This window comes from Chroicocephalus ridibundus, chromosome Z, assembly GCF_963924245.1.
Source record: "Chroicocephalus ridibundus chromosome Z, bChrRid1.1, whole genome shotgun sequence".
In the NCBI taxonomy this organism is placed as follows: Eukaryota; Metazoa; Chordata; class Aves; order Charadriiformes; family Laridae; genus Chroicocephalus; species Chroicocephalus ridibundus.
Window position 1 is genome coordinate 74733503 of NC_086316.1, and position 16260 is coordinate 74749762.

The following is a 16260-nucleotide window of genomic DNA, read 5'->3' on the forward strand; positions in this document are numbered from 1 at the left end:
AACAGCAGTCTGTCCTTTTAGTCCGTTTTTGGATTGAATTTTCCAGGGGCACGGTGGAGCGTTGGGCACAGAGATAGTCTGGCAATGGATGAGTTATAATGAGTTCGTTTTAGTGTGTTTTCTTGACCACGGGGTCCTCACACTTGGAAATGAGCTACCACCAAAGGCAGCACGGGTACGCACGAGGTTGTGTTGCGGGAGGTCTCAGCCACGTTCAGATATCACAAACCACAGGTGAGAGCACCAGCACGAAAGCATTTCCCACCTACACAGAAAGTGGTGGGTTGTTGTTTTTTTTTCATTTTGCGTATGGTATTGAAAATACAGCAAGCCCACAACTGGAATGCAAAGGACGGACTTTAGCTGAAATGTAAGTTCACACCATTTTATGTTTTAATCATTAAGTGCGAACGTTTGAAACCAAGTGGACGTGCCTAAAAATAGAGCTTGCGGTTTGCTTAGGTGCTGTAATGTTTCAGGTGCTGGTTGGGATTATAAAACTACGCACACTTAATTTTTGAGGCAGGGCGCTGAAACCACTGAGCAAACCCAAAGGATTCCTGATGCCGACGGATGTAATACCAGTCCCCACCAGACGCCCCTCTTTAGCTGACACGGCACCGTGGTGACTTGCTCTTGGATGGGCTTTAATCCACTGCGGGGGTGTTTTCTGAGAAGCTCCACGCTAACCAACCAACCGCTCCCAATAGCCCAGCAAGAGAACGAGACTGGGCAAGATACTTGAGGGAACGAAAACGCCTTGTAACCTTTAAAAGCCTGAGGTCCCCAGGGGTAATTACTGGGCCAACCCCCCTCCCCCCACAGGGCTGGCAATAGCTGAGAAATCTTTTGTCTGATCTCGCCATAAAGCTTCAGTTGATGGCAAGAGGGGAGCAGCCCGGAGAGGTGCAATCCAGATGGTGATGGCTTGGGATGACAAATGACTCCAGCAGATTTTTTTGTAAGGGGCTGATGATGTAGTTCAGGTGTTTGCAATGGCTGATAAAATGTTCAAAGCCCTTGCCAAGGAAATGATGTCAATGAGCAGTCTGTCTCGGGAGATGGATCCCGGGGGGGACAGTCTGCTTTAAATTGCAGAATTTTCATCCACTCTGCTGTGATGCCTGTTTTGTGTATTTTAATTATGTGTTTGTGTTTGGGGGAGGGTATGTTTTTGCTTTTGACTGTTCCCCAGGCTTTATCCCCTAGGACGCTTCTCTTTCCGTGGGGAAAATGCTCGCATTTCAGTGAAGGGATGCCAAGCGTCTGGCGGCCGTTTGTCCAAACAAGGGGACTTGTTAGATCAGCAGTGGACACTTGAATGCAATCGCAGTTGTGTCTGCGCTGCTGGCTCCTGCATATTCTGAGGACACGGAAAGTTCACATGGTCAGCACTGTGTAATTCATATTAAGGGCTACTTGGGTTTTGGGGTTTGTTTTTTTCCCCTCTTTCAAGTGGTGTAGGAGACACCCACTGCGTGGCTTGCATCATCCAGAGGCAGCAGCCAAAGTGGCTTGCTGCTAAGAAACTTTCATAGGCAGTAGGGGTGGACAAAGAACTCCTGTCTTGGAATAACTTATTGATAAAGGCATGTAGATTTTTTTTGTCTTGCTTTTGATTTGTCTTGGAGCTGTTTATCTTGCTTGTATGACAACGAAAACAAAACCCAAGGTAGTAGATGAAAGCAGGACTCCTGCTGTCAGATCAGCCTTAAAAATAACCTGGTTAAGATCAGATGAAAAAATATACTCATTATCCACTAATGAAATAATTGCTTTGTTAAGAATCTGCAAAAATTTTTGGCATGGTTTTCTGCTACTGAGTCATTCACACTAACATCTGTAATGTGAAGAGTGATAGCTTTTGACTGTATCTTGAGATGGACGCGTTTGAGCTACTCGCCTGGTATGTGATCGTGCAAGTTAATTCCCCAGCCACCGACCCATCTCTCCCACCTGCCTGCTGGGGAACGGGGACAGCAGGAGGAGGCACAGTTTGACCCAGAGCGCGGCAGGCAGCTGGGATATTTTAGATTTATCCCGCATCAGTGAGGGATGCTGGGGAGCGGTGTGGTCGCACGGGCACAGAGCGCGCCCTGTGCCCGTGGCTGAGGATGCCGTACTGGTCGTTGCTTGAAGGGGAATTGCTTATGTACTGGTCTGAATGTGCTGTGTTGCTGTTTGGGAGGCTTTGTGCTGGTTTTGTGACACTTTTCAGCTGCGTTTGACCAGCGTGTTGGCTGGCAGCTCCTATCAAGCCCATTGTGGGCATTTTTTTTTTTTTTTTTTAAAATGCATGAAACTTGTAACTTTCTCTTAAGTGTCTTTTTTCCAAGACGGCTTCATGGCCGGTGAGGAGGAGCTCGCTGTTTGCTTCTGCTGCTCCTACGGGGGAAACCTGTGAAGTTTGTAAGCAGGAACCAGACCCTGCAGGCAGGCAGTAAAAATCCGCGTTGAAATACGGAGGGAGGGAGACATCCCACGGGCTGCGCTAGGGCCCGTGGCAATCAGTGTGTGTCCACAGACCTTGTATGGTTATTGGTATTCTCATGGGGGTTTATCTCTGTTTTTATTTAAAAATTGTTACATATTTACACCAGGTTGGGCTGAATTGCTGCTATGACAGAAAGTGCTTCTTTTGTAGGCAACTGTTTTACATTTTCCATTTTACTGTCTGCCTTTTTAACTACTTACCGCGTTTCTGTTTTCCATTTGTTTACACCTTGCTCCTGCCAAGCTTTTCTTTAATACAAGATTTCAAAGCAATTTTTCCTTTGTATATATAGATTTGCAGCTTCTTGAGCACGCCACAGTCAAAATCAGTCAAACCCCTTTAAACTCCCCTGCAATTAGCCAGTGAAAGAAAAGGGGGGGAAGAACAGCTCAGTGTCTTATTTATTTATTGATTTACCAATTTATCTATCTATTTATTTATTTATTTTCCTCCACACTTGGAGGAAAAAAAATGTTCCTTTTTGTTTTATTAATGATGCGCTTATGGAATCGAGCGTTTGATGGTATGCACTTGGAGCAGGCAGAAGGCAAGCTTCCCCACGTCGCTGGCAGCGTGCTTCCTTTTTCTGATCTGTAGCGCGCTGGTTTGTGCCAGATGTGGGCTCCCTGCGAGCAGAGGCTGCCTGATGTACAATGGCTTCATGGTGGAGGACGGCCTGCGGGGACCCACTTGAAGCTGCCAGCCGAATTCTCTATTCTCGCTTGCGGTCTGTTACATAAGATGACCCATTTTTTAATTTTTTATTAAAGTTTTTATTTCTTTTTTGCTTGCGATTAATCCAAGTAGAATATTCATACTGTCTTTAAAAAAAAAAAAACAAAAACCAAAACATTTTAATTATTTGTAGCTGAGGCACTTTGAAGTTGATCAGCTGCAAGTGGAAAAATCTGGTCCAGAGGGCTGCCTGCTCGAAAGAGCCAAGTTGGGAGGAAAGTTGAGTCACCTGAGAATGATGTAACTGCAGAGAACAAAAATTAGCCATTAGCCCAGCTGCAGCCTGACACGACCACTTGTGTGTCTTCTTGCTGTAGAGCGTTCACAGAAGTGAGGGAAGCGAAAAGACATAGGTCTGGAAGGGACTTCCAGAGATGACCCCATCTCATCTCCTCTGTTGGAGGAGAAATACTGGTCTGTGGTGTCCATGAAACCCTCCCATCGAGGTGGGGTCCGCAGCCCCTTTGCATGGGCAGGTCTGCTGCCGCTCTGCGTCTACAAGCAAAGTCCAGGGGGTGGATCTGAGCAGAGTTAACATTTGCTCCCAGGAGATGGGGATAAAATCTCTAAATGGGAATTTTGGCTTCTTATTCCTTTGATGCTCTCAAAGCAAGCGTGGATGTCTTTCTGAGAGTCCCGTCTTGGCCAAATCTCAGGGGAATTGCATGAAATTTTCTGGATCGTTCTATACAGGTAATCAGCTCACGTTATCTACTGAGCCCTTTGCACGTAGGTTTTCAAGAACCGAGCTTCGTTACTGTGACCTGCCTTTGGTTACGGGATGCAGCTTGGTCTCCTTAAGAGTGGCCTGAGCAGGGTGTCACCTAGTCCCTGGCTGTGACAGGTGCTGGTGTCACCTCTCTCTCTATCCTCGCTGAGGATGCCTGGCTGGACCAACACCAGCACAGCTCTGTGCTTTAGGCATGAAATGCTTTTGCACCGAGAGCTCTGGGTGCACGTGTGCAGATTTTGTTGTGTCGCTTGCGAACGAAGCTGGGGGGATTATTTTCGAGTTGTTTATAAACAAAGCTATGAGAATGTATTCCAAGAGGATGGAAAAGTTCAGATGTTGATAGGAATATGAAAGGGGCAGCGGCCAGAACTGTGCAGCTGACCAGAGGCCGCTCAGCAGTTAAACCCGTCCTCCTCTGCGCAGGGGTTGTGCAGGCTCCAGGGACAGTGACATCAGACCTGCAAACTGCCAAATCTAGCTACGCTTGGAGCTTCTCTTGGGTATTGGAAGTCTCTGGAGCAGAGTGAATACACCAGAATCCTAGCTTTCGTTTAAAGACTAAGTGAGCTTGTAGTTTTTTTGTTTATGAAGGAAAGCTTGAAAATATTATCCTTCAATTTTTAATTTTTTTAAAAAGACATGCGTCGCTCTGCTTTTTTTTTTTTCATTATTTCTTTTCTTTTTTAAAGCATTTAGACTTTGTGGTGTTGAATGTTGGAATCTCCAATAGCTCAAGAAAACTGGTTTTAAGTCAAATGTAAATGCATTTACAAATCCTTGGGATTGGCAGAGAGCTTTACTATTAAGGCTTTCCTGTGATGGAGTCACGTAAGATGCACATTCAAAGCAGCAGAATTTCCTAGCTGGCTGTCAAGTACCCCGTGCTGCTCTGTGAAAAAAAGATAGCAACTTCGTGGGGAGGGGAAGAGGGTTCTGCTGAACACCCGCTTTCTCCAAGAGCCTTCAAGCAAAGCCTAGCAATCTGCTTTTCAATACTCAGCTTTTAAAATCTTGGAGTGACCTACCTTGGAGGTATGCGTGTATTGGCGGGGGGCGTTTGCTTTGTAGCACGTGGTTAAATGCAGAGCTATGAATGTTTTATGAAGAAGAGGGAAAGAACAGTGAGAGGGTCTGATTTCCAGTCGACGCTGAGTTGTTAATTCCCAGTGAAACATGTGCGGCTGACCGGTGGCAGGTAGCTTGAGGGACAGCCTTTTCTTACACAGGAGGTGGTGGCCGTGTCATTTGAAAATCAGTGAAAGAAATACATGTTTGGGTACGTGCCAAATGGTTTCGTTGTCTTTATTGTGGCTGCGTTCTGCCGTCCGTGTTCGGACTGAGTGATGCTGCGCTCCGCAAATGCTTCTGGTTTCAGTGGGAGTTCCAGGGGAATAAGGTGGTGCTTGCATTAAGAGCAGGGGAGTCTTGCCGTTTCCTACTGTTAAGTGTTTTGCCATGTAAATGAATGTTTGAGAGTGGGTCAGTTAAGAATAAATTTGTGTTTTGTTTTCATTTTTTAATAAGATGTGTGACAGTGAGGAGTGCTGAGGAATGCGAGCGCGGCTGCGCGTCGTGGGCCTTTGCATAGCTCGCATTCCAAAACGCTGTTGCAAATCATTAAGTGCAACTTTATGACTGCATTGTTAAACTTTATTGGAGAGTCTGCTTCCGAACTGGATTTAACAACGGGACACTTGGAGTGGCATCTTCTGAGGAGAATAGAGGGACACCATTTCAGCCTGGGCTTGGGCTGGGGGGGGAGAAAGATTGTATTTCTCTGTTGTGCCATTTTCATTATGGATGCAAGGTACTTCATAGCAATAAAACCTCTCTGGAGCGTTCTCATGCTGTAGCTCAGTTCTGTTTTTTAAGTAGATAAATATAGTTGACTCTTGCCCCTGCGTTTAACACAGCATCTCATGTATCACTCTAATTAATCTCAGAGTATTCTCTGTCCTGACACGTCCTGTTATGTAGCAGGAGACTGGGCTTTTATCGGTGCATTGAGGATCCCAGTTAAACCTGTTGGGATATTGCCCATGTGCGTGACTTTCAAGTTAACAAATTACCCACAGGTGTATATGTTTTCAGGCTCAAACTTCTGGGTTACCTCTTAAGACACCTGGTTCGTTTTTCCTGTTTCTCCTACCTGTGGTCTAGGGGCTGTGGGACGTTATTATTATTTTTAACTTTGTTCTTAAGATAACTGGTGTAGATACTGACCTCTTTGTTCCTGTATCTGAAAAAGAATCATGTTACGTTGCGTTTTAAAAGTTTCAGCATAGGCGCCCAGTGAACAGGTAAAAAAAGTACATTTTCTTCACTTAATAAAGGCTCTGATAAACAGTGTTGGCCTAAAAACTGCAGGTTGCTGCCACAACCCTTGGGTTTGCTGATATATTTAGCAGTTCCCCTTCTCAGAAACAAGCAGCAATTCGTACGTGCTCTTCACAGTTTGGCATGAAATTTTAATCATCTTTGCTACTGGGGCGTTTGCGTACTGCGAGAACATTACTTGTGTGCAGAACAGACCCAGGCAGAAATAGCTGACCCCGTGCCTGGTGACTGCAACACATGGCCTAAAAATTGCCTCCAAATTGCACATTTTGCTGCCTTGCAAGCTTGAAAACTTCCTGGGGTTCCTCGTAATTCTGTTATACTGGTTCTTCCCCTCTCCGAGAGGGTCCTGGCAATCGCCGTAGGTGTCTGGCTGGGCTTGCTTGCTTGTTTTCCTCTTTCCTTTTTTTCTCCGCTGATGTCTGCCACGCCTGCGCTTCCTTCTGCCCAGTCCTGCTGGTAGGGCTCACAGGAACTAATTCTTGTTTTGTGTTTTGTATTGGTCCGGAGTTTGTAAAGCACTTTTTGGATAAACATTTATAATAATTATAAAAAGAAAAAAGAAAAGATGTCCTAAGCATTGCTTATTACCTTGCTTATACTGAAAAGTTATTCTCTGCGGTGGGTAAATTTGTTATTTACAGTCTGTACAATAGCTGTCCAATCAGAAATATTTGATTGGCAGCTGATTTGAAGCTGGTATTTTCTTTCCTAATGCCTCAAACCCTGCAAACCCCTCCAGAGAGGGAAATGCTGCCGTGTGATGCCAGCCTGGTCCCTGCTGCAGTAGCAGCTGCGCTGCCCGGTGTTTAAGGCTCCCCTTGAACAACGTCTTGCTCCTCTGCAGCCCTGCACAGCTCATCCTTGAGTTTTGGCGAAGGGGTTTGAGGTCGCTGGTTGCTTCGGGAAGGATCAGGGCATTGAGAGCATCACCTCTGCGTGGCTCAGAAAAGTTGCAAACGACCCTGCGAGGAAACCTCTCCATGCTGACCCTGCTCTGTGCTGCCTCCTCCTTTCTGCCTCCTTTGCTCGGACCACAGCTAACACAGCAAAGCTCGGCAAAAAAACACCCGTATAGCTTGAGCTATACAGATGTGTGGTGGTGGGCAGCAAGGTGCTAAATAGCTCCCTCCTGTAGCATCCCAGCCCTCTCTCACTGTCCAAATCCAAATTCAAGGGCTCTCTGCACGTTTTCTCTCAGCGAGAAGGTTGCCGCATATGGAAGATGCACATCCTGAAAGGGACGGACGGGTTGGGAATCCAGATAACGGGAGGCAGAGGGTCGAAGCGGTCCCCTCACAGCATCATCGTCACCCATGTGGAGGAAGGCGGCTCCGCACACAGGTGAGGCGATGGCAGTGCCTGCGCGGGAGTGGGTGTGCTGGCGCATCCGTGGCCACGGCTGGTAGCCAGACTCATGAGACAGGCGTAGGGGTTTTGCCCTCCCAATGTGTGAGGGTGAGAATATGGCATTTTTGACTTAAAAACTTCTTTGTGATTTTGGTCACGGAATCTTCTTCCGGCTTGTTTATTCCAAACTATGGACAGATCAAACACTTGGTGATGGAGCCTGATGGCTTGTGGGGCTTTTTCCCGAAGTCTCTTTTTGGAAGATGGGCCCTTTCCACGGGATCCGTGAGCAGTGGGTGAGTGTGGGTCATGCGGCCCAGGCTGCTCACTTCCAGCCTGGTCCTGCTCCCTGATGAGGAGATGGGGCTCACTGCTGCTCCATAACCATCTCTGGTGGGTCACGGAGAAGGTTTGAGGGGTCTCAGCCCTATAAAGAGGGTGGTGTGGCTCTGATTGTAACAGTAATTTCCTGGGGGCATCTTTCTGAGCCACTTTTTTTTGGCAAGTAACACTGCATCAAGGGAGGTGATTCTACCCCTCTAATCCGCTCTGGTGAGATCCCACGATCCCACCTGGAGTACTGTTTCCAGCCCTGGAGACCTCAGCACAGGAAGGACATGGATCTGTTGGAACAGGTCCAAAGGAGGGCAACGAAGATGATCCAAGGGCTGGAGCACCTCTGCTATGAGGACAGGCTGAGAGAGTTGGGGGTGTTCAGCCTGGAGAAGAGAAGGCTCCAGGGAGACCTTATAGCGGCCTTCCAGTACCTAAAGGGGGCCTACAGGAAAGATGGGGAGGAACTTTTTATGAGGGAGTGTAGCAATAGGATAAAGCGTAACGGTTTTAAACTGAAAGAGGGGAAATTTAGATTAGATATTAGAAAGAAGTTCTTGGAAGTAGGTGATTTTTAAGGTCCATTCCAACCCAAACTCTTCGATGATTCTATGACTGATGCAAGCTTAGCATCAGCTGGGTCATGTGTTGTCCATGTCTCCATGTCGTACGTGTGCCACGGGAGCCCGGCACTGGGGAAGGATTGCCCTGCAGCTCCACGTTCCTGCTCTGTTTCCGCAGGGACGGCAGGCTGATGGCGGGTGACGAGCTCCTCATGATCAACGGGCAGTCGCTGGTTGGGCTCTCCCACCAGGATGCCGTGGCCCTCCTTCGCTCGGCCGCTGGCCTGGTGCAGCTGGTGGTCGCTAGCAAGGTATGGTCCTCTCCTTGGTGGTCTCCAGAGGAGTTTGTGCAAGTGCTGCGTGGAAAGGGCGTGTTTTTTATAGAGAATCACATGCATACATTTGCTCCCCTAAATTTAACTCACAGCTATGGGAAATATATCAGTAGCTGCCATAAATCTGTGGCAAATCCACAGGGTATAGACCAACTTAATTATTTGTTTGTATTGCCACTGTCGTTCAGTGTGCAAATGAGTCTGTATTTATTCACGCAGATGTTACTTAAGTTTTGGCCAAAACCATTTTCTTAAAATACAAGGTAAATAAAGCAGGCTGTTCTCAGCCTCTTCTGCTTCCTGCCCGCCTAGCCTCCGTAGCTCTCATCTCTTGTCCGATCTGTGTGCCTGAGGTCTCTTGATGATGATCTTTTGGCTTGAGTTCCTTATTTTGTCCTTGTTAATAGTGTGGAGTGAAGCTCTTACAGATAAAGGAGCGTGAAATTTCAGGGAAATGAGAGTGGAACTCATTTATCAGTCGGGCTCTTCGTTCTGCTTTCATTGCAGGAGATTGAGGGGATATTACACAACATTTTTTCCTTTGTTTAAGAAAATCCTGCCCACTCCTGTTTCCTCTCATCCCTGGGCCACAGCCTGCTGCTCCCCTGCTGGGGCTGATGCAGGCACTTGGTGGGTGGCCAGACGGCTCCCAAAAGCACCCAGGGTCTCAAAGAAGTACCTGCCCCCATGATGGGGCCATCAGGACCTTTGAGGTGGTGGCAGGAACATCTTGGGCCAAAGAGACCTCTTGTAAACCTGCATTTCCAGGTGGAACGTGCTGTGTCAGCAGGCCACTGTATCAGTATTTTAAAAAATTTTTCTTAGCTACTTCTTCAGTTTGCCCCAGCCAACCTGATGCAGGTTTCTGTGGGTTTAATGTCTGGATGCTCTTATGTTCGTGTTTTTCAAGAAGAGGCTCTGTCCCACCGTATTAAAAGTGAAGAGCCTATAACTTCTCTAATGTCTCAGTTAGACAGTGAAGTTCATTGAGGACCTTCTCCAGGCTCACAGCCTGCTATTAAACCCACCAGTGTTTATTCTGGAAACAACACGCTTTGACCTGAAGTAGGTACGTTTTGTATTTCCTTTAGACAATTGGACACTCTGCCAAAACGCAAGGCGGTAGACTGCATGAATTTCTCCCTAGAATTACTTGCTTGTTCATGTGATGACTGCATCGCAAATAATCAGCGCTAATAAGCTCACAGCCTAAAACTCCACGTTCCTGGGGAGGCTGTGAATCTGTTTGGCCCAGGCTCTGTGCGCTTGGACAGTTTTCGTGTCCCTGGGAGGAGGGCTTGGAAAGGCAAGCGGTGAGGAATCCAGCCCGTGCCCTGTTCCAGGCAGCCTCAGAAAAGGTGTAAATAGGTGAAGTGTTCCCCAGCAGCTCCCTCGGGGCGTTATTTGTCGGTATGGGAAAGCAGCCTTGCAGTTGGGCCTGGTGAGCGCTCTTGAACGCAGGATTTGTTCTGAAATCAATGAAATGAGAGTCTGTCTGGCCGCTGCTTTCGGCTGATGCCCGTGTTTGCCGCCTGGAAAAGGTGTCAAAGACTGGAAACAGATCCTGAAACATCAGGACTGAGCCGGTAGAGGATCAGTGGGTCAGTTTTCATTTTGTTCTCTGAGGTAGGGTGTATTATTCTTAAGCGTGTAGATAGATAAATGTGTGACGGGAACATCTGCGTGGAGGGAGCAGGAGCACAGAGTGTGATTTGGGATGCAATGAAATGAGTAATGAGGTCTGTGAGTCTGCTTGCAGTGACGTTTAATAAACCCAGGGTGGGGAGGAGCAGGCTGCTGGGGAAGTGTTTATTTTAAATTATCCTTTATGAAATCTAAATGTTTTAGACGTGTATTGGCCCGTGTTTACTATATATCCACTTCAAAACCAGGTCTGCTTTTTGTAACTGGACCATTAAAGTTTGAGCACATGGAAGCGCGTAGTGAGGGGGGGATTACCAGGGAGCTCTCGCTGGGCAGGTGAAATGGAGCAGTTTCACCGTGACTTCGGTGGTTTTCTGCACGCGATGTAACATGTTTTGTTGTCTCTTGGGTAGGAATCTGCTGAAGGGGATTTTCTGAAGTACCCATCTACCAGTTTGCCAGACTTGCTTAGCACTTGCTCAGTCCAAGACTCTGTCTCTTACACTGACAATAAGGAAAACGAAGAGCCAGAAGATGACGACGTGAAAGGAGTGAATGTCTCTCCTGAAAAACTGGTCACTGTAAGTGTGGCTTTGCTGTGATGGTTTTGCCCTCTCCCTTGACGCCCGCTTGCGTCTCGTCACATTCTCCTACAGCCTGGCACGGAGCGGGTCCTCGGGACGGGGCAGTGCCACCCAGCCCGTCTTTGCGTGGGACGTGGGTGACAAGCTGAAAGGGGGATGGCACCTACCACGGCATCTGCTGTCTCTTGCTACTGCGCGGCAGCAATGCAGCAGCACGGGGAGCAGGAGCTCTCGTGTCCTCCAAGCTATGTGGCAACCGTGGCTTTGTTTTTCTCTCTGCTGTTGGATTGTTTTCCACCCACTTCCACTGCTTTTATTGGACCTGATGCAAAGTCTCTCGCAGCGCTTACGCAGTAACACGCTCTTCTTTCCCCTCCTTTTGTAACTCAACTTCTTTAACAGTTTATGATCCAAGTCTTCAAGTTTTTATTTGCTCTCTTGACGCCAACAGACACTTTTTGGGGGTGGGGTATGAATTTCTGGCTGTGAACTGTAACTGAAGTTTTCTGAATAAATGCTGCCCGTTGATAATCTCACTTGAGTTCCCTTCAGGGCTGCATTAAGCAGAGATTAAGTGGATTATTGTTATTTATTTGTAATGTAGCAGCTCTCTGAAACTTCACTGGTGTTCTGGGCCTCCGTTGTATTGTACAGACAAAGAATAAAATGATGTTTGCTATTCTAAAGAGCTTGCAGGCTGGTTTTCCAGCGAGGGAAAGCAGATGGATTCAGTTGAAGTTTTTCTTTTTTTTTTTTTTATTTTATTTTATCTTCTTGTCTTTTTCCCCCCCTCTTTTCTGCGGCAATTATAATAAATCTCTTAAACCTTTGGATGGCTCAGACGTGATACTGGTTTGGTGATTTGTTCTGATTTCATATTCTTATGCTTTCCCTTCTCCGAGCAAACCACCGCTCCCGAGGACGAGTCTCGCGCTGTAGTCTAACCGATGCTGGTGCTCACTTCATACCTGCCTGTTATCTGTGACTTTCTTTGAGTCTGGCCTTGTAACAATCCTCACTCTCACACACCTCTTTACTGTGACAAATTTTGTCATTTCTGTCTTCTCTTCTCTGTGCTGTGGTGCCTTCTTTGAGGGGGGGGGAAGGAAAAACAAATAAATCAGGGATGCTTAGCGTGCTGGTGACAGTGTAGTGTTTGTGTGCTAACTTGAGTGGGCACCTGAGCATTCTTTCGTCTATCAAAGTACTTTAAATTCTTCTATATATCATGTTTCAAATTCTGGTAATTTTTCATAAGGCTGTGTCTCAGCAAGACTGAAACTTAAAAATAAGTTTTGTCAAAAATTAATTAATTATCTGTGGCTTCAGGATGCAGCTCCCCAGCATTCCAGTGACTCTTTCGGCACATGCTGGGAGTTACTTGTCACTTGGTTGGCTCCTGACTTTCCAGCAAGGCTCTGCCTGGTTTTCAGCATTCTGAAACCCCTGTTTTCAAGGCACTCTGCAGCCTGGAGGGGACACACTGTAGAGTGTAGACCCCTTCGGCTCTACCCACAGCATGATCCAGCCTCATCAGACCAGGGTAGCCTGCCAGGAGAGCTGAGCCGGGCTGTGCAAATCCTACGTGCCACCAGGCAGGACGTAGGAAGGTAAATGTATGGAAAAGATAAACCTCAGACATGGCTTCTTTGTACCTGGCAAGAGGCCAGGGGGGACTTCCTATAGGAAAGCTTAGAAGTTGATTTCAAGGTCAGAATGAACGTGAAGCATCACATGATTTTATTTTTTAAAATATATATATATTAAAAAAATTATAGAATTATAGAGTTGTTAGGGTTGGAAGGGACCTTAAAGATCATCTAGTTCCAACCCCCCTGCCATGGGCAGGGACACCTCCCACTAGATCAGGTTGCTCAGAGCCCCATCCAGCCTGGCCTTGAACACTTCCAGGGATGGGGCTTCCACCACCTCTCTGGGCAACCTGTGGCAGTGTCTCACCACCCTCATGGTGAAGAACTTCTTCCTAACGTCCAGTCTGAATCATCCCATCTCTAGTTTTAATCCATTCCCTCTAGTCCTACCATTACCCGACATCCTAAAAAGTCCCTCACCAGCTTTCTTGTAGGCCCCCCTAAGATACTGGTAGGCTACTATAAGGTCTCCTCGGAGCCTCCTTTTCTCCAGACTGAACAACCCCAACTCTCTCAGTCTGTCCTCATAGGAGAGGTGCTCCAGCCTCTGATCATCCTGGTGGCCCTTCTCTGGACATGTTCCAGCACGTCCGTATCTCTCTTGTAGTAGGGGCTCCAGAACTGGACGCAGTACTCCAGGTGGGGTCTCACGAGAGTGCAGTAGAGGTGGAGAATCACCTCCCTCGACCTGCTGGCCATGCTTCTCCTGATGCAGCCCAGGGTACAGTTGGCTTTCTGGGCTGCAGGTGCACACTGACGGCTCATGTTGAGCCTCTCATCTACCAGCACCCCCAAGTCCTTTTCTTCAGGGCTGCTCTCAAGCCAGTCACTGCCCAGCCTGTATCGGTGCTTGGGATTGCCCCGACCCAGATGGAGGACCTTGCACTTGGTCTTGTTGAACTTCATGACGTTGCCATGGGCCCACCTCTCCAGCCTGTCATGGTCCCTCTGGATGGCATCCCTTCCCTCCAGCGCGTCAGCCGCCCCACACAGCTTGGTGTCGTCAGCAAACTTGCTGAGGGTGCACTCTATGCCACTGTCCATGTCGCTGATGAAGATGTTAAACAAGACCGGTCCCAGTACTGATCCCTGAGGGGCTCCCTTGTCACTGGCCTCCACTTGGACACGGGCCCATTGACAGCCACTCTTTGGGTGCGGCCGTCAAGCCAATTCTTTATCCACTGAATTGTCCATCTGTCAAAGCCATATTTTATCAGCCTGGAGACCAGGATGTCATGCGGGACAGCGTCAAAGGCTTTGCTCAGGTCCAGGTAAATGACGTCAGTTGCTCTCCCCGTCTATTGATGTTGTGACCTTCTCATAGAAGGCCACCAGGTTTGTCAGGCACGATTTGCCCTTGGTAAGCCGTGTTGATTGTACCCAATCACCTCTTCGTTATTCTTCTGCCTCAGCAGTGCCTCCAGGAGGATCTGCTCCATAATCTTACCAGGCATGGAGGTGAGACTGACTGGCCTGTAGTTCCCTGGTTCCTCTTCTTTCCCTTTTTGAAAATGGGGATTATGTTTCCCCTTTTCCAGTCAGTGGGAACTTCACCAGACTGCCATGACTTTTGCAATATAATAGAGAGAGGTTTAGCAACCTCATCTGCCAGTTCTTTCAGTACCTGTGGGTGTATCCCATCAGGTCCCATGGACTTGTTCACTTTCAGGTTCATCAGATGGTCATGAGCCTCATCTTCACTTGCAATGGGCAGTTCTTTCCAATCCCTGCCATTGTCTTCTGTGACTCTGGGAGTGTGGCTGGAGCCCTTGCCAGTGAAGATTGACGAAAAGAAGTCGTTGAGGACCTCGGCCTTCTCCATATCACTTGTCACCAGCTCCCCTGTTTCCTTTCTGAGGGGGCCCACACCCTCCCTAGTTGTCTTCTTACCATTAATGTACCTATAGAAATTTTTGCTGTTTCCCTTGATCTCCTTGGCTAGATTTAATTCTAACTGAGCTTTAGCTTTTCTCAGCAGGTCTCTTGCTGTTTGGACAGCTTCCTTATATAACCCCCATTCTAGCTGTCCTTTCTTCCACTCCTTGTAAAGTTTCTTTTTGTGTGACAGTGTGTCCAGGAGCTCCCTGTTCATCCAGACAGATCTCCTAGCATTCTTTCCTGCCTTCCTCTTTGTCAGTATACTTTGCTCCTGGACACAGAGAAGGTGATCCTTGAATACTGACTAGCTGTCCTGGGCCCCACTTCCCTCTAGAGCTTTGTCCCAAGGCACTTTGGCCAGCAGATCCCTGAAGTGATCAAAGTCTGCATGCCTAAAGTCCAGGGTCATAAGCTTGGAATATATCCTCCTAGTTGCCCTGAGGATCTTAAATTCTGTCACTTTGTGGTCACTGCAGCCAAGGTTATCCCTGAGCCTCCCATTGGTCACCAGCCCTTCCCTGTTGGTGAGAACGAGGTCCAGCATAGCACCTTTTCTTGTTGTTCCTCTACCATTGGGAGGAGGAAGTTGTCATCTATGCATTCCAGGAACATCCTGGATTGCTGGTGCCTGGCTGTGTTGTCCCTCCAGCAGATGTCAGGGTGGTTGAAATCCCCCATGAGGACCAGGGCCTGTGAACGTGAAGCCACTTCTGTCTGCCTACGGAGGGCCTCATCTGCCTGACTCTGCTGGTCGGGTGGCCTGTAGCAGTCCCCTACTGTAACATCGCCTTCCCCTATCTTCCCTTTAATCTTAACTCATACACTCTCAATGAGCTCCTCGTCCTTCCCCATGTGGAGCTCCATTGATTCTAGCTGGTCACTGATGTAGAGGGCAACACCTCCTCCCCTCCTACCCTGCCTGTCCTTCCTAAAGAGCTTCTATCCGTCTATCCCTACATTCCAGTCATGGGAATCATCCCACCAAGTTTCAGTAATGGCTACTATGTCATGGTTTTCCAGCAGCATGACATATATATATATTCATATAGATTATTGCAAAATTGCTTTGGAAATTACAGTTCTTTGCAGCTCCCGCTCTCTTGATGATACTCATGTGTTTTCTCTTTCATATATCTTCCATTGTATTTATACTGTAGATAAGGGATGACAGTGTGACTGGTAATTGAAGAAGGAACTAAGCTGGGCTATTTTTAATCAGTACAAATGTAATTGTTTTAGACTTCCAGGGTGGCTGGTACTCAAGGTCTGGACTAGGTAACTGAGACTGTGGTCTTAATTTAACTGTCAGACCTCATAGATTTGAAACCAATTCTCAACCCAGCTCTGGCCAGGAGTTACCTTTCTCACCACCAGTTTCTAACCTCTGACAAGAGGTTAATGAATTTTCTTGTTTACTGTGCAAGGCTTCGTAGACAGTTAAAGGGATGCTGTTGGGTGCTGGGTGATTAGGTAACAACAATTAATTAAGAATGATTTATCATCAGCTGATGCTTCACTGTCCCTCTGCTGACCAGTGTAGAAGATACCACAAAACTTGCAGGAGCTCTTAATGTTGCCCAGAGTCTTCTTTCATTAACTTCGCTATGGATATAGTTCAGTGT

At 47.4% G+C, this 16260-nt stretch overlaps 1 protein-coding gene across 3 annotated transcripts in view; it reads left to right on the top strand.

Annotated features, from left to right (window-relative positions):
* Positions 1–16260, top strand: part of PDZD2 (PDZ domain containing 2) — a 213893-nt gene that overhangs the window by 146139 nt on the left and 51494 nt on the right. For all 3 annotated transcript variants that reach the window (XM_063320537.1, XM_063320536.1, XM_063320538.1), the window contains 3 exons: positions 7501–7643; positions 8724–8856; positions 10938–11105. In XM_063320537.1, coding sequence (XP_063176607.1) covers positions 7501–7643; positions 8724–8856; positions 10938–11105 — 444 coding nt within the window. The remainder of the gene's footprint in view (positions 1–7500; positions 7644–8723; positions 8857–10937; positions 11106–16260) is intronic.